General features: G+C 45.7%; 1 protein-coding gene across 2 annotated transcripts; it reads right to left on the bottom strand.

Annotated features, from left to right (window-relative positions):
- Window positions 1-1,468: 1,468 nt before the first annotated feature.
- RUNDC3A (RUN domain containing 3A) lies at window positions 1,469-22,311 on the bottom strand. Of its 2 annotated transcripts, none has more exons than XM_083708561.1 (11): window positions 22,150-22,311; window positions 16,456-16,580; window positions 14,589-14,722; window positions 12,024-12,109; window positions 11,289-11,378; window positions 8,360-8,440; window positions 7,075-7,240; window positions 6,107-6,264; window positions 4,241-4,405; window positions 4,043-4,149; window positions 1,469-2,668 (listed from the first exon to the last, which is right to left on the bottom strand). In XM_083708561.1, the coding sequence occupies exons 1-11, from the start codon at window positions 22,254-22,256 to the stop codon at window positions 2,526-2,528; spliced, it is 1,362 nt and encodes a 453-aa protein (XP_083564687.1). In that variant the 5' UTR covers window positions 22,257-22,311; the 3' UTR covers window positions 1,469-2,525. The 2 variants fall into 2 exon arrangements, with proteins under 2 accessions (XP_083564687.1, XP_083564688.1); XM_083708562.1 differs by having other exon boundaries at window positions 4,241-4,378.
- Window positions 22,312-23,041: the final 730 nt, after the last annotated feature.

Below are 23,041 nucleotides of genomic sequence, written 5' to 3'. Positions count from 1 at the left end.
TTATATAATAGGAGTGGGGGGGGGGGATCTTTTGTCTCCTATGTAAGGCATTGGTTTGTCCCTGTCTCCTCACCTTCATTCTGCAAGGCTTATTCACTGGATTCCTCCATGAACCTAAATCCTCCCTCATTTTGACCAGGTGACTAGGTCTTTCTAAAAGCAGAAACAAACCACTTCTTAATCAGCCAAGATACACAATACAAAGAGAAACCCACAGGTGTTTTTGAATCCTCTGTCACAATTGTTCAGTACATAGAAACAAGAACTTCCTAACCACTTTTATCTTGGCTGTTACAAGGTGTTGCAGATTCTCCCCCCCCCCCCGAATTTCCTGAACTGTTGGAATACTTAAAAAAACAAACCACCTTTGCACCAGTCCAGTAGGTCAGTTTCCCCACATGTTGTCCAATTCCAGCTCCCATCAGCCCCCTTAGCCTAATAGTCAGGGATGAAGGGGGTGGTAGTTGGCAACATCTGGGGAGCCAAGGTTGCAAGTGATTGAACCACTGTAAGAAAGGGATGCTGGGAGGAGAACATGCATCATCACCATGGTGTGAGCAGGAATCAGGACCCTGGCATCCTCCAGGTGACGCTGTTCTCCAGCTCCTATTATCCCTAGCCATTGCTCGTGCTGCATCTGGAGGGCCAAAGGGCCGCTGTTGTAAAAGGTGTTTGAGGAATGGGATACGTGAATGAGGATGTAAAAATGTGAATGCAGTTGCATTTGAGATTAGAGTTATGGGTAGAGAAGGAGGCACTCTAAACACCTCTGTAACTTATTGTGGCTCTTTAATATAGTTCACATTCCTAGGTGCCACAATCAAGATTTTAGGTAAGCTAAAATCAGGGATGAGATCAAGAGCTCCTTTAGGTGCACCTTATGACTTATTCATTGGCATAATGAGTGTCTCCTCACTGCCAAGCGGCAGAGCACCATCCATCCCATGCCATATTAAAAGCAGGCTTGGATATTTTTCTTCAGCACCTGTTGTAGATTGCTACAGGCCTGCTGTATTAGATGCGCAAAAATGGTTGGTTGGTTCTTCAGATCCTGACTTAGAATTTAGCACTGTCGGCGCATGGACTCAGGCTGCAACCCAGTGCACCCTCAGGAACAAAGCTTAATTGAATTTGGTGTGGCTTATTTCTCACTTCAGTATGCTTCCAGTTGCACATATGCATTGTAACTCAGAAAGTCCCCAATTTAAATCTCATCTTAACTGTTATTCAGTGGCCCCAGACAAGCCATTGTTCTTTAATCCCATCTGCAATGCAGAGATAATACTGCCTTATAGTATAGTGCCATTGTAGGAATAAGGAAATAATATAGGTGAAGAGCTTTACAGCTGAATCGTACGGCATGAATGTAAAAATTAATTTCCCCAAGCCACTTAAAAAAAAAAGACCTAAGGATGTTTGCAGAAGAAAGATGGGTATCGGAAAAGAGACTTCAACAGACTTTGTCCCATTTTACTGCCAGCTCCTCAAATCTGTTTTAATTCTTGCCCATTAATTCTACAGCTTCCCCAGCTGCTGGTCTATAACAGTTTTTCAGCCGTGGCAAATGAAGTCATCACATACCAGAGCGTTCCTAAGTCTGCTTTGTCAAAACTCTGGTAGGGGAAGAGGCCGATTGTGCCTTGAGTACCACACACCAAAAGACCTGATGTGTAAATCAGCCCTCTTCCGCCTTCCAAGACCGTCCCTGAAGTAAAAAAAAGAAAACATCCATTGGGATAGCAACATGCAGGAGAAACACAGGAAGTAGATTCCGCAGTAGTCTGGTAGGGTTGAAGATGGAAGAGGCTTCCTGAATCGCAAAAGAAACCCAGAAATCTGGAGGCAACTTGAAATCCACCACCACCCATTGCAGGAAGGTAGCATGTTTGTTGCTGCAATTGCGTGTTGAATCGCAGGGAAGATGGGAAACTCAACATCCTCCTGCCGTACAGCTTACTTCTCTCACACACTTCCACAGAGCCTCCTGCTGTCGAACAGGGAGGGGACAGACAGGGTCCTTGACAACATCACCTCGACGCTGTGCAAGTTTTCACTACCGAGAATGCGCCATGAATTTCAACCTGTGTAGCTGTCTTCTATCTCTTGCCCACCCCTCATCCCTTCAGCAGCAGTAATTCAGAGGACTTTTAAGCATTCTCCTCCGGAGACAGCTACCTTCCAGCAATCTCAATCATATATAATATATATCTATATTACACATAATATACACAGCATCACTTTACAAAAGTGCCTTGGGCAGGCAATCCTTCCTGCTTCCAACAAGCGTGCAGCCTTTTCTTCCCCATTTTAAATCCCGGGCAGGGAAAAAGATTCTAAACGCTTCCCTGCTTCCACTTTAAGGGGGAAAGTCTTGTGTTTAAATAAATGTCCAGTTGAGGATGTGGGCTTGTTAACCCTACTGTAACATCAGGCTCAGTAAAGGTATAGCCAAGTCAAAGGGACTCAATTCTCGTTCCCCGCCACAGGCATCTATTGTGGTTTGTAGGGATAGCCATCTTGATGTCTCAGCTGGGGCTGTGGGCAGGGCTGGGTTCAATGCTGTCGCTCACCAGGCACTCGTTGGATTTTAGGCTGGCTAAAGACTTGGAACTAGGCAGGGAGGCCAGAGAGCCACAGAGGCCCAGCATTGACGGGGTTGGGTCCTTTCCTGCAGAGAAAAGTAAGGAAACAAGGCTTCAGAGAGATGTTCCTACAGCAGGATCTTAAATTATCATGAATTTAATTTTTTTAAGGCAATGGAATTGGAGCGGGGTTTCATCTGAAAAATGAAGACCATCCTAAATCAAATTTTAAAATGGCTGTCATCGTCTGTAGCTGCTTCAATTTTTCTCAGGAAAATTTGTGTGTGTGTTTTTGGATACTTATTCAATGATAATACAGAAATATATACCCCTTTATATTTTTATAATATATTGAGACAAACAGCTACCTAGTGTAAAGGATAGCAAAGTCGGAAGGAAGAAAATACAAGAATACATGAAATCTAGAGAGGGAGAAAGCAAGAGAAACGAAAAAGAAAACTAAAGAAAGATAAAAGGACTTTCTGCAGTCTGCAGCTGCATATGATACTTAATTATTTAAGATCCAACCATTCTATCTTCCATAAACCAGTATTTTGTCAGTCTTCAAATCCAGATATTACAAGCTCATTTTCTCTTTCATGCAAAAAGTCCATAAGAAGTTTGCGATCCCTTAACAAATGTTAGTATTGATTTTTCTCTAATTAACATGTTACCTTAGCCGTCTCAGCAAAGCTCAATAATTTTATCAGCCATTTTTCTGTAGTGCCTTTAGGAAAGACAATTTCAACCCCAACCTTCTGCATGGTGGGAGAGGGGGTTCACACAAACCCCTCTAAACGCTGGAAGAACATGCAAAGGGGTCACAGGGGCTAGCCCTATGCATTGTTAGGTTTCCCTGATATCTGTGCCTTCAACAGACATAGTTCTATGCCTATGCAGAAAGAGCTTCGTGTATGGAGGGATCCATGGGGGTGGGACTCCTTCCAGCATCTCGCTTAAGACGTAAATAGTGTGGATGGTGGCAGCATGAGAGACTAGACCCATAATGTGCTGCACACATTGTTTCTGCTGCTATAAGCTCAGCTCTCAAATGGCAATTCAACGGCCCATGGTTTCCAATCTTTGGGTAGGGGAGATGTGCAACTTGAGAAATAGGAGGTGCACATCATTATCTTCCCACCCAAAAGAATTTAGTGTGTGTTTGTAAGAATCAAGAACTACATGTCCGCAAAGAAGCCGGTGTAGCACAGTGGTGAGAAACTGTGTACACTGACTCCCTCTCTTTGGAGGATAGGTGGTTCTGTCCTGGGAGATATGAAACAGCAGCACAAAGAGAGTGCCTCTGAGCCTGGGCAAACAAGCCCCTTCCCTCGCCAGAACCCGCATGATGAATTTGGAAGGAAAAGAACCAGTAGGGAAGCTTCCAGGCAAGCTTAAGCCCTGGCACTTGTTTCCAGATCAAGCAGTGATTTTTCTCAAACCTGTGCGAAAAAACTTACCCAGTGGCCCCCAAGGTTCTCCTTCATGCTTCCCTTCACCCATCCTTTGGGAATCGGAGCTCAGGCTGATCTCTGCTGACAGCTGGTCTGTGCTCATGAAGCTGTGCCTGACGGGAAGAGAGAACGAGAAAGCAGGGTGGGGTCACCTACATCAAGAGACCTAAGAACTTTCAGCCCCTTTCATCTCCACGCTCTTACCTTCTGTACATTTTGGCTTCGGAGCGACTCTCGTTGCCATTCAGAGTCCCCAAAGAGGGCCACTGGTTCACCAAGGGAGCCGCCATTTCCTTGGACAGTTGGGTGAACTGGCTGTTATCCGATGGGATCAGGCCCGTCCTGGGGGCAGAGTGGGAGGAGGGAAGTCTGGTCAAGGAGGAGGGAATGCAACCTGTCAGCTCGAGCCAAAGAACTAGGGCGCATTGCCGTGTTTGTCGTCCTCCCTAATTCAGTGCAGGCCAAGGGCAATCCGACTTGTTCCCTTGTATAATTCCCTTGGTCCGCTGGTGTATATTAAATGTACATACAAAGCAATTATGTATACACAGGATTCCTTAACGGCTAAAGCTTCGCTGCGTTATGCAATCCTGAGTAGGCGCTTGCAAGCATAAAGAGGTGTTTTGCAGGATCAGATCTAGTCCACTAATTTTTGTAAGAATCCCAGCACCAGAAATAAGGCAGATGTGTCCATGGGCACTGTCTGCCTCCCCCTGCAGTAAAACGTCCTAGCTCATAATCTTCAGTGGAAATGAAATTCTAGTTCTGATTTCTTGATGTGAATCTAGTCATTTCAGATGTTCTTTAATTCTCTCCACCTCTACAGCTCTCATCCCACGTTGAAAGGGAAGACCTAAAAGGATATTGTAAGCATGTTTCACTGAATGTACTTGCTGACATCGCCCTTCAGAGCCTTCTGCTCAGCTAAAGCGGGATGCAGTAAATGTGGATGTCCATATATAAAAGTTCAAGAATAATTGAAGAGGGCTAATTGAGATGCGGGTAGCAGCACTGTGGGTTAAACCAAAGAGCCTAGGACTTGCTGATCAGAAGGTCGGCAGTTCGAATCCCCATGAAGGGGTGAGCTCCCGTTGCTCGGTCCCTGCTCCTGCCAACCTAGCAGTTTGAAAACACATCAAAGTGCAAGTAGATAAATAAGTACCACTCCAGCGGGAAGGTAAACAGCGTTTCCGTGTGCTGCTCTGGTTTGCCAGAAGCAGCTTAGTCATGCTGGCCAAATGACCCAGAAGCTGTACGCCAGCTCCCTCGGCCAATAAAGCGAGATGAGCGCCACAATCCCAGAGTCGTTCACAACTGGACCTAATGGTCAGGGGTCCCTTTACCTTAATGTGTATTTAGATAGCATTATTGTTTAGGATTAGGATCTTCAGCATCACAAACCCAGAATATTTTCAGTTACTCAGATATGGACTTAAGAAGTAAGGAAGTCTAGCCACTGTTTTCTGCAAGAGAAATATTTCCCCATCTAAAACGTTCCCCCCACCCCACCCTGCCATTTTTTAAATTCAACTGGAAAATGAAATTGAAACGTCTGATCTCAAAGGGACAAAATGTTTTCCCATCATGTTGATTTATTTCCAGTAAGGGGAATGGGGAAATCTCTACCCCAACTCAACTCCAGCTCAACATTTCAGGAGCCGACATTCCAAATTATGCAAGATTCTGAAGATTAATTCCAGAGCCAGTTGCAAAATAGATGCTCTGAACGCAGATAAGTTCAAACAGTGGGATATTTGCTAAAATGTAATGTGAGAAATCATGATTTCTTATTTGTTGTTTGGAATCCTTTTAAAATGACAGATATCCACTGACCCTACGATGAGTTCCAACAGGCCTCCCTCCAACATGGGGCAAAATGGTAGGTTCCGTGGGCACAAGCCGCCCATCTATGGTGGGAAATTGAAGGGGAAGTGATGAAGAGGGGGGCAGGAAGCTGCAAAGATGCATTCCCTTTCAGTGTGGGCCTGGCTGGGGGCACTGGAACAGCACACACACACATACATACACCCAGTGTGGGGGCAGAACAGTGCAAAAGTTGGATTTACTTACAGCTGTTCCTGCAGCTCCAAGATGACACCCTCCAGCTCCCGTTTCTCTAACTGATTCTGCACCTTCACCTCCTCCAGCCTCAATTGCAGGCGTTTGTTCTCGGCCTCTAGGTCCTTCAGCTGTGACTCTCTCAGCCGAACCAGCTCCTCCAGATAGCCCTTAGACACAAAGTGTGTGGAGCAGAAGATAAGTTGTTTACTTACGAAAGAGAAAGGTTAGCCTGGTGAATAAAACTGCCCTGTAAAAGTTCGCCGTGTAAGCAAGAGCAAAGGTGTGGTTTTGTACTAGACCAGGGCTTCCCAAACTTGGGTCTCCAGCTGTTTTTGGACTACAACTCCCATCATCCCTAGCTAGGGGGACCAGTGGTCAGGGATGATGGGAACTGTAGTCCAAAAACAGCTGGAGACCCAAGTTGGGCTCCAGCTAGCTGGTACTGCTAGATGGAGATAGCCTGGTCACAATTATCCATGATCGGATATCATGTTTAGATGACTATAATGGGAATATAATAGCCCATTCTTCCGACCAAAGGTTCCCAGAATGCATTACAGCAAATTGAAACAACAGTAAAAGCAGCATAAAGGCCCATCGTCCTCAGCCTGTACTGTCAAGTATCTAGGATGACAGAAATTGTTGTGCAACAATATCTGAATGCCACAGGTTCCCCACCCCTGGGTTAAGAGCATCAAACTAGAAGTGGAAAACCCGGGTTCAAATTTGTGCCAATGAGCCATCCCTGACCGCCCCCAACCCCAATGCAAATACTATATGCAGAGGAAGGATTTGCCTCAGGACCAATGGATGGGATGAAATTATTTGATTTCCTTTCCATATCTGCTCTATTCCTGCTCATTTTCACCCCCCTGAGCTGATACAATTTGCATTTTTAAAATCTGCCAGCAAAGGTGCATTTAATGCCATTGCGGTTTGGTCCTCCGAATCATGCGCAGCACTTGAGGTCCAAGTACCTTTTGTGCGTAGACAATGCGGAACTTCTGCTCCATCTTCCGCCATTTGTTGTACCAGCTGTCTTCGGCCGTCACTAGTGGTAAGTAGGGGTGGTCAGGGGAACTGTCTTCACTTGTACTGCTCTCCAAGCTGCGCCGGTCCTCCTCGTCACTTAGGTAATCATAGCTGCTTACAAAGATTAAGATGGCGGTTGCATTGAAAGGAACTGAAGTAGGAAGCATATTTGTTTGTTTAATGGTCAGACAGAGCTGTTCTATTTGAATGGGTTGGGGAATCCCCCTGCCAAAAAAATCCTGTCATATATGATGCCAGATGTGGGGTAGGTGACCAAAGCAGGGTTGCAAGCCAAATAGGGAGGCCTGGCAGCCCGAATTGGGGCTGCAGGCTGGAGGTTTTCCACCACTGCTAGTAAAAGACACCTTTCTAGACTGCCCAGGGCTGGCCCAAAACATTTTGCGGCCTGAGGTAAAGGATATGAATGCACCTCCCTCTCCCACCTCATTCCATGTACGAAAGCTGACAAGACTGGAAGTTGAATGTTACTTTAATGCTAGCAATGCATTAGTGTCCTTTACCACACCTAGCTGGCTTAGGGGTACAGGGCGGTTGTGGGACAAACACAGCTCTGTCTACTCCCTGCTCCTCAGCATCTGCTGTCTGAGGTGGTTGCCACACTCTGCCTAATGTTAGGGCTAGTCCTGCAGCCATAGCAGCATGAAATAGTAAACTCTTGAAGTAAGATAAAGTGGGTTGTATCACTCTGCTGGTAGGGAATACCATTTTTGAATGCTCCTCCACATTAAAAACAAACCAAAAACATCCTTCTGGGGGGGGGGGGGGACAGGACTAGCACAGTTCCCTCTCTTATTCTGCTAGTTTTCTATTTGTGAAGAGGTTTTGTTTTGTTTTATGTTGGGGAAACATTCAAAAGCGGTGTTCCCCAACCTGCAGTCCAGAGCAGTTGAATTAATTCTGCCACCTCCGAATTCTACCACAACATTCTCACTACACTATCCTGTAACATGTAATCCAGGATCATTCTGAATCACCTTCACTTTTGATACATGAGATGTCTGTTTTTATGACCCACCTTATTTTTCTGTTTGTAAGATGCTTTAAACATATTGGTTGCATTGCGTTTTATTGGCAACAAGCTGAAAACTACCCAAATGCTGAATCTTTTGCTCAGAACAACATGTTCAAGGAACCCTCTAACGTCATCTTTCTTGGCCTGGGCCCTGAACTTCACACTCAGAGGCTGTCTGCAGAAGCAGTAGCCCTTACCTCTGGGTAAACTTCAGGTATGGAGTGTAGTCAATAACTACAGGTGTCTTGCCATCCATGATTTCCCCTTTCAGGCAGAAACTGCAAAACATGATCACGACAGGAAGGAATGCAAAGGAAAGCAAGTTATCAAAAGCTATCTCCACACACCTGTCCTTTAGAACACTCAGATAGTTTAGGATTGAATAACAATTTTCATATCGTGTACGTACAACTAAGTGGAACCTTGAAAACTAACAACCTTGCGGCACCTTAAAAACTAAAAAGTGTTGCATTTCTTTCATGACTACATACAGGTAAATCTTCATGAGAAGGCTGTGGCTCAAGATGGCTGCATAACCTTAAGCTACTCTTTAAGGCCTTTTCCCTCTCTCTCTTTTTTACTAAACAACAGCAACCTTTGAACACACTGAGACTTCAAAAGCATTGTGTTCCCAAGGGGATGTCACCTCATACCAACATAAGACTGTGGAAAGCTTCTAAACATAGTTATTAGCCCAATCTAGGCCTGAAATCTGAACTGTCAATTGAAATTGACATGACAGGAAGCAGGAACGAGGGAAGTAAGACTCCGAAATTTATGAGCAGGCGGTCAGAAGGCAGCAAGCTTTCTCACCAATTCAGATGAATGAGGAATACTTTTGCGGATGACTTGAAAGAAGCCTTGTCCCTGTTTAATCAAACTCTAGAAGATATTCATTCCCAAATGCAAGAGGTTGCCAAAACAGCTGATAAACATGGATGTGGAGGAAATTGGACATGGAAGAAAAGGAAAATTTGGGGCACTGGGCTAATATTTGGTGCAAGGGACCCCTAAATTGGTGGAAGATCCAGCAACTTTTATATTACAGTGGTTTGAAGATCTCAGGACAGATTAGGAGTTCTCCTCAGGTGACTTTGAGCACATCTACAGAATCCCCAAAACGGCAGGAATGCCAGAGACCTCATAGTGAGAGATGCTATTGCTGTTGTGTAAAAGAAAAAGTGCACCTAGCTTTGCCCAACTTGTGTATGATCAAGTATCAAGGCATGCCAGTTTGGTGTAAACCAGGGGGGGAAAGCACAGCAAGGAGACTGAGTAACAAGATTGTTCAACATAGTATGACTACTACTAATGTTGGGTAATAAATTAAAATGCTGTTTATAAATGCTGAGAGATTGGATGTGGCAACCAATAGAGCAAGAGCTGCTGCTCTTTGGAAAGCTTACAAATTGGATGTCGAATTTCTGCAGGAAACACACCGGAGAAAGCAGAACACAGAAATGTTATAAAGCAGAAACTGCTGGGCAAATACTGTAATCCAATGCCTACATTTCTTCTAAAACTAGAAGACTGGCAATAATATTAGCTAAGAGTCACCGGCTGGTAGAGACTGATATATGCAGTGATCTGAGAGGCTGTTACGTGTCTGTTAAAGAGGCACTGGAGGGCAAAGCAGATTTATGATGCAATCGCTTTTCCAGCTGGGCTTGGGCGAATGATTCATAAATGCAACTTAGCGCACTTATTTAAAGACAAGAGCAAAAGTGAGAGCAAATGGCTTGGGCTCAGTTCTTTGTTTTTTTGTTTAATCTGAGCAGAGGTACGAGGCGGGAGTGCCTTCTATCTCGTTTGCTTCATTTTTGTAGCAGAAACCGTGGCCAAAGTTATATGAAATAATCTTAAGACAGAGGGCTTTATACAGGGCAAGAAGAATAGATATGTTATTAACATGTTCACGGATGGTGTTTTACTAATGCTTAACAACCCAAAGGAAGCCTTTCCTGAAATTCAGGGAACGTTGCTTATCTTCATGGAGGCAGCTGGCTTGGAAGTAGACTACTCCGAGTCCTCAGTGCCATGTGGGGAGACCCCTCTAGAGGAACAATTACTGCTGCAGGTACAATTTGGATTGCGACTGCAACTCGTAGCATCACACATTTGGGAATAACAATCCCGAAAGGTTTAGGTCGGCTGAAGAAGCAGAATGTTGAGATGCTTCTCGCGGACTGTACAAAAGACATGGATTGTTGGCGGAAACTTAATCTCGCTTAGCTAGGCAGGACAGTCACAATTATTATGACTCTCCTCCCTAAGGTTTATTTTCCTCTTCCAATTTGCCTAGAAAAAGGGATGATTGGGAAATGGCAAACATACATTTATTAACACTGGTAAGCAATCTAGAATTACTTAATCCAGATCTTGAGAAGATGAAGGGTTGGGAGTACTGAGCCTTCGCCTTTATTATGAAACCTGACAGATCAGGCAGTTAATACCTCAAATAAAAGTTGACCCTGAACTGGAATGGGTCTCAATAGAGCTCGGGAATAATTATAAATAGATTGCTTCTGAACATGTAAGGTAAAGGTAAAGGGACCCCTGACCATTAGGTCCAGTCGTGACCGACTCTGGGGTTGCGGCGCTCATCTCGCTTTATTGGCTGAGGGAGATGGCGTACAGCTTCTGGGTCATGTGGCCAGCATGACTAAGCTGCTTCTGGCGATTCAGAGCAGCGCACGGAAACGTTGTTTACCTTCCCACCGGAGCGGTACCTATTTATCTACTTGCACTTTGACGTGCTTTCGAACTGCTAGGTTGGCAGGAGCAGGGACCGAGCAACGGGAGCTCACCCGATCGCGGGGATTTGAACAGCTGACCTTCTGATCGGCAAGTCCTAAGCTCTGTGGTTTAACCCACAGCACCACCCGCGTCCCTTTTTTCTGAACATGTACAGGCTACCAATTCTCCCTCCACAAGAGACAAAGCCCCAGCTGGGAGTGACACAAGAAACCGCGGGAACTATGTGCCAGAAACATAGCAGAAGATAAGTCAGCATTCCTTAGTGCATACAGTCCCCCCACCAAAAAAGACATAACAATGTAAGAAATATCTCTTAAAGCAATAGCACTTTAGGGCGAAGATGTGGAGAAGAAGAGGCTGTGCACATACCTGAAGTCTATGGCACTGAGCCCTATCAGCATCCCTGTGAGAACGGTTGATTCCTCTCTCAGCATGATTGCCCCGTCATCATAAAATCTCCTGTAGGGAGGGGAAGGGAGACAGCCTTTTGATTACACTGGGGGGTGGGGAGGTGTAGGGGAAGAGAGTGGAGCTGTTTTCTCTTCAGCTATGTGGCTTCCTCAGTTCTGCTGTTGCAAGCACTTTTCATGAAAACTTGGGATTCTGCGTTGCTAAACTCTCGGGAATAGGGTCATGGTGGACACACTGTGTACAATCGCTGTGAAGAAATGGGCAAATTCTCCAATACAGATCATCTATTTAATTCATAACATTTATATACTGCTCGATTGAAAAAAGAAAACACACCAAAGCAGTTTACAGAAAAGAGGCCTTAATCTATAAGTGAGGTCTTGTTTTATGAATTAAATGAATGAAGGATAATTAAATTATCCTTTTCTTCTTTATTAGAAAAGGGACTATCAATACGTGTGTGTGTTTTGGGGGGTCAGGGAAGGGTGTATAGATACGGATAACATTATAATCGCCTCTTCCAGGAGGCTGAGTATATTGGACTTTGTTTTAAGGACTTGAAAGTGCAATTGCAGGGCTTCAAAAATCTCCAAAGCAGAGTTGGCAGAGCAGCAAAGGAAAATAATGTGAGCACGTGAGAAGGAACGCCTTATACCCCAAATGTGCTTTGATACAAGCCCCAGAGATGCCCACCTGGTGGTTCTGGTGTCCCGCAGGGCTGTGGTGATGTACTCGGACATGCGCTTCTCCATCAGTGCCACTCGGATCCATGCCCGGCCCTGAAACAGAAAGTTTGTTACAATAGGCAGAACTGCAGCTCATTTGCACGGCTGTTTCTAATACATTAGGTTGTATTCAGCTAAGTTCTACTCAGACCCATTGAAATTAATGAATCTGAGTTAGTTGTGTTCATTAAATCTGCCCAAGAGGTAGTACTGAATGGCACACGTTGTGACCAACTTAACAAAAATTACCTGAATCGGGCCTATAGTTGGTTCAACATGGATCCACATTGTGACATCAAGACGGCTTTGGGGGGAAATCTTAGAAAGTCAGGTTACCATTAACCAAATTCAAACAATGCTGCTTCATAATAAATGCGTTGTGAGGAGTCTTTGTGTGCTTCCATTACTGGTTTGGGGAGTGCTGGATCCTTGAGTTAATTACAATCCATATCTGCATATATATCCTAACAATATCCTGTCATTTATTCATTTTTACAAAAAAAATAACAACCTATGCTTTGAGGAGTTTCTCCCTAAAACGGTTTCGATCCAAATTGGGGAGGAAAAGCACACACCATCTGGCAGCATTTTAATGTGTGAACACAGCCATTGTCTCTTACTCAGACAGTTCCCTCTCTAAGACTGCCATCCTAAGCTTCCTTGCACGGGATTCAGTCCTACTGAAATCAACGGGGCTCACTTCTAGGTAAACACGGACTGAACAGAAAGGATTAAACTGCGTTCCAAAATGTTTCGCTTTGACTTTCCATCATTACCACCATAGTGGTCAAGGATGTTTGGTTCAGACCAAAAGTTGTAAGCATGAGAACACACACCATCCGATAATAACATCCATCATAACCAAATATTTCATCGCCAGCCTTAATGTTTGCTCTTTCATATCCTCTAGATCAGTAAATCATAAACTGTGTGCTATGTGTGCAATATATAAAATAATTTAAGGCTGCTGTGGGCTGCAAGGACCCACCCACAGTCAAGGCTTGTGCATCATCGCATCACTTGCATTATTTATCAGCTGCTCTGGCCTTGTTTCCTTCCAATCAGCCTTGACTGCACTAGGATTGCTCTGCTAACTCTGCATCACTGTGAAGGGATAATTCAATCACTCCCATCATAGAGACTCCCAAATTGTCCATTCTCAGAGGAGGCTGCCCATTAGGCACCTCTGGTTGAATCACTGCTCTGGGTGCATCGCTTTCCAGTCACATCAAGATCAGTGATTCATACAAAAGATGGTTGAGTCCCACTCCGGTTTGGCAATTCTTGCCACGTTGCTTTGTAAGAAAAGTGTGCCACCAATTTTAATTTAGAAAAGAAAGGTGCTTCAGCTGTCAGAAGTTTGTGACCCAGTGTTCTACACATTCTTCATGAAACAGATGAATTAAATTTGATAGGGTTGAGCTCTGTAAATATGCAGGCAACATTGTTCTAATAAATTCTGAGCCAGATAAGTCGATACTGGACGTGATAAAAAATGATGAATGATTTTTAAGGTAGCATATTACAAGATTAATGTTAATAAAACAAAATTGTTATCCTTTCTTTTCTCCTGAAGTAAGCAGCTTAATATCAAATCTCAAACTAATCTGGTATTCATGAAAAACAACAGCAGCTTAATATGAGGGAATTGTATTTACTAAGCATAGAATTTGCGCCTCACAAATCACTTAGTCCAACACCCCCACTCTGCTAATGTAGTACATCCTAATAAATTTACTCTCGAGAAGCTGGGGGGGGGACTGCTTAGGGGAAATTGGTAAAATTGCTTTAATGGCAAGGTGTGGATGTGACACAATGATCAAAAGGAATATACGTTGACAGTTTACAAAATATTAATGATTCAAAACAGAATTTGAAGAAATGACAGCTTCTAATCAACACATGTATATCTGTGTTGAACCAAAAGTCCTGGAAGCTCTTTCTGTCAAGGAAGTTGCAGAGTAAACAAGTCTGAAGAGTCTGAAGCATTTTGAAGAGTTTTGGATCTTGAAAGGGAATGATGTAACTGGTTGTAAACTGCTGTTGTAAATCAAATAATCAATTTATACACCTGTGTAAACTGATTAAGTAGGTTTCTGAGCACAATTCAAAGTGTTGGTGCTGACCTTTAAAGCCCTAAATGGCCTCAGCCCAGTATACCTGAAGGAGCGTCTCCACCCTCATCATTCTGAGGACCAGCTCCGAGGGCCTTCTGGCGGTTCCCTCACTGTGAAATGGGAGGTTACAAGGAGGTTATAATTATTATTATTATTATCCTGTACAAAGCTATTTTCCCTTCCTTTTTAGTGGTGTATCTCTGTCCTAAGGTAGTCATCCTAGAATTGTGAAATGGAAATAAGTTGCTAATTTTTTTTAATTTTTAATTTTTTTTAATAGGAGCATGGCAATAACCATTTTGGAAAAGGGATTCCCTGTCTGCATTATTTCAGTGGTTCCCCATGAGCATTCAGTAGCACAGCTGCAAGGGAAGGGTGAGCAACAGGGATTGCCTCAGTCAATGAGGGCTTCTGACCTTGGCTCTAGAGGTGCTGATGTTCTCCATGTTCTCAATGCTACTGACGCAGTTATTCGGGACTTTGCTACAGGCCAGTCGGATGTAATCCCAGAAGCCACGTTGCCCATCGGAGCTGAACCAGCTGACAGGACCTGAGGAGGAGGCAGGGAAGACAGTTTGTAAACAGTAGAACTACTGCCTATCTATCGCCCACCTGCTCTGGAAAAACCTGGTGGCACTAGCCAAACAACCAAATAATATAATCCAAGGGCATAAAAACCATGCTCAATCTTCTTTCTCAAGCCTTTCTTTTGCATCAGCTCAGGGATAAGGAATATCTGGGCATTCAGATGTTGCTGGACTACAATTCCCATCATCCCCTATGATGGGTGGGGCAGACAGGAATTGGAGTCCACCACCATCTGGAGGGGGACACGGGTGGCGCTGTGGGTTAAACCACAGAGCCTAGGTCTTGCTGATCAGAAGGTTGGCAGTTCGAATCCCCACAACGGGGTGAGCTCCCCGTTGTTCGGTCCCAGCCCCTGCTAACCTAGCAGTTCGAAAGCACATCAAAGTGCAAGTAGATAAATAGGTACTGCTCCGGCGGGAAGGTAAATGGTGTTTCGGTGCACTGATCTGGTTTGCCAGAAGCGGCTTAGTCATGCTGGCCACATGACCTGGAAGCTGTCGGCCAGTAAAGCGAGATGAGCGCCGCAACCCCAGATTCGGTCACGACTGGACCTAATGGTCAGGGGTCCCTTTACCTTTACCATCTGGAGGGGCACAGGTCTTCCATCCCTTCTCTGAATGATAGACCTAGAGGCAGGCATCCTTGGTGAGGCTCTGCCATGCACTTTGGAGCTCCAGACTGCTAACTATTTCAGTATCAGATGTCTGCCTGGGGGGATGGTTCCGGTAAACACAGTGGTTAAGAACACAAGCGATGAACTGGGGGGAGGAAACCTAACTAAACTTTCAGCTTAGCCATTGAAGTCACTGCTTGGCCTTTGACAATCCACTATCTCTGGGTCTCAGGCTCAGGCCTTCAGTCTGGAACAGGGGGATAATAATACAGGCACACATCACAGGGTTGCAGCAAGAACTGCAAAAACCAGACCAGAAGCAAGTGCACGTGGTCAGCCAGCCAGCGTTTGGAGAAAATACTAGGATTAATTAAAAGGATTTCTCCGCACTTGTTGCACGATAGCCAGGAAATGCACTTATCCGGGCCAAACTAGATGAAGTGCTGCTCATGCAGTTGACAATCCCATGAATGGCTCCTAAAAGGTGAATTGGGGGTGGGGGTCCTGATGAGGTCCCCTGCACCATATTTTGCACCGGGGAAGGAGATCCAGTTGGAGTGAGTGGGAGCTGCCTCCCCTCCCCGAGGCAAACAATAGGCATAGATTGTCCAGATCAGGGCTGCAGTGGAGGGCAGGGAATGGGTGAAAGTCTCCCAGCCTTCATACCAGGGTCCCCATCAGGACTGGCCCACTGCATCTGCAGTTTGCTTTGTGAAAGCCATTTATGCAATTGTGGACGGTATCGCTTCCAGCTTAGTCCTCAGGCAAACCTGCAATGCTGTCGTCTCCCTGCACCGCGACACACGATGCAATATTTGCTCAACCCCCATATACGTTGCATAGCAGGTGTTGGGAGGGGGAGGACCTCTGGCCTCCAGAAGCTGCTGAACTACAACTCCCATCAGCCTCAGCAAATATGGTCAATGGCTGGGGATGGTGGGAGCTGGAGTTCTGCAACAACTCTCTTGGAGGGCCAAACCTGCTGTGTAGCAATAGTGCTGAAAATGAGGACAGTAAAACTAAAAGGGAGGGAGGGAGGGAGGGAGGGAGGGAGAGAAATCACCCATCAGTGCAAACCCTACCATGATCCCCCTTGAAGCGATGGCTGAGGATGTGTTCTAGAATAGCAGCAAAGTTCACAAACTCCTCTGATGAGTCATCAATGGGTTCTATGGTATATTTCTCCAGCAATGTTTTCACAGAGAATCTACAGTGGGAGGCCAAGAAAGCAAAACAAAACACCATAACCAGGTTTGAGCATGAAGTGTATGGGGAGAAAGAGGAACCCAGCTTTGAAGAAGGGCTTCCCCACCCTCCAGCTTATTCTTGACCAGTCCCCGACAAATGGTTCCTCTCATTCTTTCCAATGCATGAGTACGAAGTGATCTCCTCTTCCTTCCTCTTCCCCAGAATAGAAAGAGCCTTTGATAGATTTCATTCAAACCAGAAATTGCTATCAGGATGCTGGGTCTTGGCTCTGGGAAATGTGAAGTGGCTTCCAGACATAAGCAGAGTGCCTTCATTTCCTTATTGCAGTGTTTCCCAACCTTGTGCCTCCAGATGTTTTTGGCCTACAACTCCCATCATCCCTAGCTAGCAAGACCAGTGGTCAGGGATGATGGGAGTTGTAGGCCAAAAACATCTGGAGGCACAAGGTTGGGAAACACTGCCTTATTGAACATACACGGCCTGCCCCTCCCAAACATCTGGGATCGCAGCCAGCTTTCTCTGATCACAAGGTATGGCTTTCAGGAAAGTCAAAGCCCCAGCTCTCTTTTGTTTCTCTCTTCAATTCACCACTGATCATATCAGTGACAATATAGTCTCTTCTCTATTTGCACAGTACCAAGTCCATGGTTCTTAAACTCTCTCCCTTCAGGGAGCCCTTTACATATCGGCTGGCCTGCTAAAGGCTCTCAGAGCATCGGCCACAGAATCCCTCCTCCTCCTTGCTGCCACAGAGGAAAGTGGGACATGCTGGGTTGCATTCATTGTAGCCACTATTTATCCGTTTTCATCACCCTGATATGAACATTATGTCAGCACAAGGTCCTTGTGCAGCAGAATGTTCTTCCCCTCTGCTCCTTCATTGAACAGTCCTGTTTTTCTTCAAATCCAGCAACAGTGAATGAGATCTCCTTATCCACAACCAAATGGTGGCTGCATATGCCTAGGTATACCTAGGGTGGCTGTGTGTTCTACCTTACAGAGAATAGTCCTCTGTTTTGAAGATCCGTTTATGTAAAGGGCTGCCCAGCCTAAGTCCAGTTTAAAGGAGGATGAGGTGGCGGCAGAACGAGGGCTTTGAAGCTGCCTATCAGCAAAGAGCCCACCTAGACAGCAGACCTATCAGAAACATAGATCACCTGGACAGTCTTCTCTGCTATGGTGAGAGGCATTGCATTTCTATTTAAAGTACAGGAATGATTTATAAATTTGCACATATACATATAAATTAGCCTATGCAAATCTTATGCAAATCAGACCCTCTCCCATCTTCTGCTGCCTCTTTAACCCCTGCTCCCCCACAGCCACACTGGCCCTCTCTGCAAAAAATAGAGACGATTTTGGAAAACAATGAATCCGAAGCCCTGTGCAACTGTTTTGTTTTCCTTCCTGCTCTATCTCTTTCTAACTCAGTGCTGATTTCCCCCCCCTGCAGACAGGTTTGCATGGATCGTACTCTTGACGCCCACACTGCCAGCTGGCCCTGGGGCTGTTTGAAGCTAAGGTTTGTCAGCAAAAGGCAAATGGATGGAAGGAGAAGGGGTTTTAGATACAGTCGCTGATATCCAAGCTCTGAGATGGATCCTATGCTGTTCAAGGCTTGTCGGTTAAAACCTCAACGATGTAGATACCATGCTGACTTGTTGTGTGCTCTTGATCGCAGGCCAATAGGACTACGGGGTGAATCAGCTTAAGGCTCAGAGGGCTGGGTAGCAAGCGGCAGACTCTGGGGTCTCAAATTTCAGCGGCACCCTTTGTGACACCAAAGTCTGGCGCCTCCTGCCTCTCGCCTTCCATTCTACATCATAATTATGGCGCCCCAAGGTTCCATCCCCAATGCAACCAGTTGCACTCCCCTAAATCTGCCTCCGTGGAGGAGTTTCCTCCAGGGTATTCTTACCCCTACCATCTACTCTCCTGGGTTCCCAGGTTCTTTTTCATGCAAGATTTGTGGCAGCATGCACAGTGAATACCATACCTTCCAACATTTCTCTGATGAAAATAGGGATGTCCTATTCAACAACACAATTTTATTAGTTATACCCTGCCCATCTATCCCAGCCAACCTGAGTGGTTTCCAACATATATAAAAACATAATAAAGCATTAAACAGTAAAAAAAAAACTTCCCTATACAGGGCTGCCTTCAGGTATCTTCTAAAGGTTGTATAGTTACTTATCTCCTTGGCTCAGGGTCGCATAACTCCATACCCTCCAACATTTCTCCACTGAAAATCCAGCAATACATAGTCACTCTTACTGAAAACAATGGCATGTGACTTAGGCCCCATCCGCACTATACATTTAATGCAGTATTATACCACTTTAAACAGTCAAGGCTTCCCCCAAGGAATCCTGGGAACTGTAGTTTGTTAAGGTGCTGAGACTTGTTAGGAGGCCCCTTTTCCCCTCACAGAGCTACAGTTCTCAAGAGTGGCCCAACAGGCAATTCCTCTTCCCTGAGAACTTGGGGAACTGTAGCTCTGTGACGGGAAAAGGGGCCTCCTAACAACTCTCACCTTCCTTTAACAGGCCATAGTTCCCATGATTCTTTGGGGGGCGAAGACATGCTTAAAGTGGTTTGATACTGTCTTAAATATATAGTGCAGACAGGAACCGAGTAAAAAATAACTTTTGTTGGATTGTGCCCAGAGACTACATTTCTGGCAGTTGCTGGTGATGAATCCATCGTGCACGGAGTGAACAAATCCCTTTAAAACAAATTGTTGCGATTTTTTCAGGGAAAAGGCAAACCAGAAATTGGTCCACTAGGATATGGGAGGCAATACTGATGGAGAAACCTAAATAAATTCAAGGTTCTACAGGTGCTTTTCCGCTGAAGTGCACTTTCGACCCTGGTTTTCCTGCACAGCATTCTTAAAATCCCACAAAACAAAAACAAACAGTTAGCGGTGCAATCCTGTGCACACTTACCTGGGAGTAAGCCCCACCAAACACAATGGGATCTACTTCAAGGAAACTTGCATAGGATTGCATTGTAGATGTCGTTTTCACTGGAAGATAGGAAGCTGCCTTATGAGAAATCAGACAACTGCGTCATCTAACTCAGTACTGTCAGCACTGACCGACAGCTGCTCTTCAGGGTTTCAGGTGGGCCTTTATCCCACCACCATCTGGAGATGCTGGGGACTGAGTTTAGGGATCTTCTGCATGCAGGGCAGATGCTCTGCCACTGAGCTCTAGCTCTTCCTGTTTACTTCTGTTGTACTGTTGAATACCCACCTATGCTGGTAAAGTTTGCATCACACAGGAAAATGCGGACCCACAAATGCTGTTGGGAACATGGCAAAGGCATGTAAAAAACTGGACCCACCATCAAACAAATATGTAAAAAAGTGTTTAGTATATCTATTTAAATATAATATCTTAATCTCCTTTTCCTTTCCAATTTTTACATCTTTTCACAGCTTTGTTATGTTTTGGAATAATAGTACTGTAATTAAAAATGGAGAGTTTTTGAATCTTCTTCATCAGTATAGTCTCCTCTCTGTTCTTTCTCTGCTTCATTCTTTAGGCACTTTATAAATTAACCATACAAGCCATGGCTAATGTAAATAAATAAATAACTTCCTTTTGCTTGCTTTATGTGCCAAGTTCAGCCGAAGTCTATACGATTACTTGCATTTTGAGAAAGTGTGTGAATATTTTTTTCTTTCAAGGTATTGCAAGTATTAAGCACCCATAGTTTTACTCTCTTTCTCCCTCTCTCTGCAACCCCATGAGCCATCTTCTTCCTTGATCAATTCAGCTTCCCTTTCCCATACCTTTCCCAATTCTGCTGTATGTTTCCTTCCTGTATGTAAGGGCAATTCGACTAGGGGACCAATTTTAATTAAAATTTTCAAGCAGTCCTTGAAAAGATGTTGGGCAAGACGGAGAAACAGAACTTCCTTCATTGAGGAATACAAATAGCACAGTAACCCATTGTTCCCGGCCCTGTCGTTGGATACACAATACATGATGCCAGTGCCAATAAACCAAATTCTGACCAATTTTCAAGCAGGGATACTCCACATTTACTCTTACTTCTCTGCCAAAGGCTCTCCCCAAGTTCATGGTGAGGCCCAGCCTTCACTTCAGTTACATATCTCAGCCTACTACAATAGGCCTATTAACTCTTCCCCTTCCTTTTCTTCCCCCCACATTTTTTTTTTAATTCTTGGCAAAACTAGATAGACAAAAAGCCTGCCCTTCCACCTAAAATGGGGCCACCTTCTCCTAGCTTCATCAGTGCTTGTCTGGGTGTGAGACACAGGGTGGGAAACCGGCAGTGCTGGTAACAACAACAGGCTGATGTCTCTGCACCAGCCTGGTGCTTGCCAGATGTTTTAGACCACAGCTCCCATCAACTCCCAGGCAGCACAGCTGTAGTACAAAAACCTCCTAGAAGGCACCAGGTTGGCGAAAGCTTCCCTGCACCTGGCTCAATGCCTTTTGTTAGGAAAAGGCCGTTGCTAAGGCAGCCACCTCCTGTATTCCGCCTTCCCTCCCACCACTTCTGCTGCTCATAAGATGCTCCACAGTGACGTCACTTCCCACTTCTCATATCTCCCCAACCAGGGTGCCTGCATTCATCTCTGCACACCACAGAGCTCTTTCTTTTCCTTGAGGAAGAGAGGAAGTTAAGTAGGAAGAGTGCCCTGCCCCAACGCCTTCTCTGCCCTACTTCTTTTCTCTTTGTGGCATTCCCATCACCATCACCTCCTCTCACCCTGAAGGACAACAACGTGCAGAGGGGCTGCAGGCAGCAACCTCTCACTCTTCTCCCTCCTGCCTCCCAGAATTTTCCATCTTCAGTTGGTCATCTGAGCAGCACTTCCAAGCACCAGCCAGTGAGTTGCCTACTGGGTGTAGGTCCCATAGAGATATATAGCTAGCGACTGAGGAAGATTCTTCCCCTAGTGTGGGAGAACCTCCTACATGGCCAGATTCCCCCATCATCTCCATGAAGGAGACATTTCTGAAAACCAGGCCTACCCTACCAAACGGAACAACGTTCTCTCCTCATCTTTCCTTGTTGACAAATTGATTCTGGAAACACAACAGACCCTCTAGCGCCGATTCCTCCATTGCCTTTGGCCTGTGTGCCTGTACATTTCTTCCTATTAGCTTCCCTCATTCCCCTCATTTCTCAGCCACCCTTGAATTTCACAACCCCTGGTTTCTTTTTCTTCCTTGCATTATCTCCCCCCCCTTTTTTTAAATTACCTCCCCCCACCTTCCCAAGGATATTGCTGTCCTCTGTTGCCACACTGCCTGCCTGAAGCTGTAGTGATCATCTTAAGCACCATTTCCAGACGGGCTAACAATTCTATTAGACATAAGATGCCAATAATACGAGGTTTCGTTTCTGTTGTTGCTGGGAAGCCATCCACCTTCACGGAACAGTTCCACCTCATCCCCTCGCCTAGCCTCCTTGCCATCCTCTCTCCATCTTAGGGGACGCAGGATGGTCTTTCCACCTCCACCCTCGGGCGGGGGGGGGGGTTTCCTCGCCCGCCTCCCCTGGCAACCCAAGGCGCTCTTTACCTGCAGACGGTGATCAGGTTTTTCCTCTCCACGGCGATGTTCCTGGAAGAGGCTTTCTTCGAAGACAGCCCTAGCGCCATGGTCGACTGGAGGCAGTTCGGTTCCATCCAGGGGAGAGACGCTCTGGGTCCTCCGGGTGGCGCCCCCTCCTCTTCCTCCTCCTCCCCCTCCTCCCCACCCCCTCCCCTCCCCCTGCCTCTCCTCCCTGCCCTCCCCCAGAAGACGAGGCGTTGGGTCAGCCTTCTCCAGGATCGGATAGCACGGAAGTATCGCCCGCCTCTCTCTCGTCCTAAAATTAGCTCCAGCCCCCTGCTTGGAGGGCGAGAGCGAACAGCGAAAGATGGGAGGATGGCCGGGAGGAGCTCTCCTTGGTCCTGATGGAAAACAGGCGCCTCCTCCTCCCGATGGGAAGCCAGTCCCTCTCGCCAATGACGTGATGGGCGGATGAGAGGGAAAGGGGAGCAGCCGGAAAGGGAAGGGAGGAAGACAGCGTCGGAGGAGAGGAGGACCTCATGTCGCCTGGAACAGGGAGGGGAAAGTCTGCCTTAGATGCATTCCACTCTCTCCCCTGCTCACTGTTTCCAGCACGGTGCGTTATGCAGACGCAGCTCACCCATTCTCTACAACAGCCCTGCGAGGTTGGCTTTTAAAAAAGAGAAAAATGGCCCTGTCAGAACGGAACACAAGGACCCTGATCCCCACCTCACGGTGTTTTGATGCCTGAGGCAAATGTGTGTGCACACACACATTCACACACATATAGAATCATATAAATCTTCTTGCCCAACCTAGGACACAAGCCTGAGATTAAGAGTCTCCTTCTCTACCAACTGAGCCATCTATACACACACACACACACACACACACACACACAATATATACAAATTGCTTA

Source organism: Podarcis gaigeae, assembly GCF_964106915.1.
Source record: "Podarcis gaigeae genome assembly, chromosome: 13".
In the NCBI taxonomy this organism is placed as follows: Eukaryota; Metazoa; Chordata; class Lepidosauria; order Squamata; family Lacertidae; genus Podarcis; species Podarcis gaigeae.
This window is presented reverse-complemented; position numbering and strand designations above follow the sequence as displayed.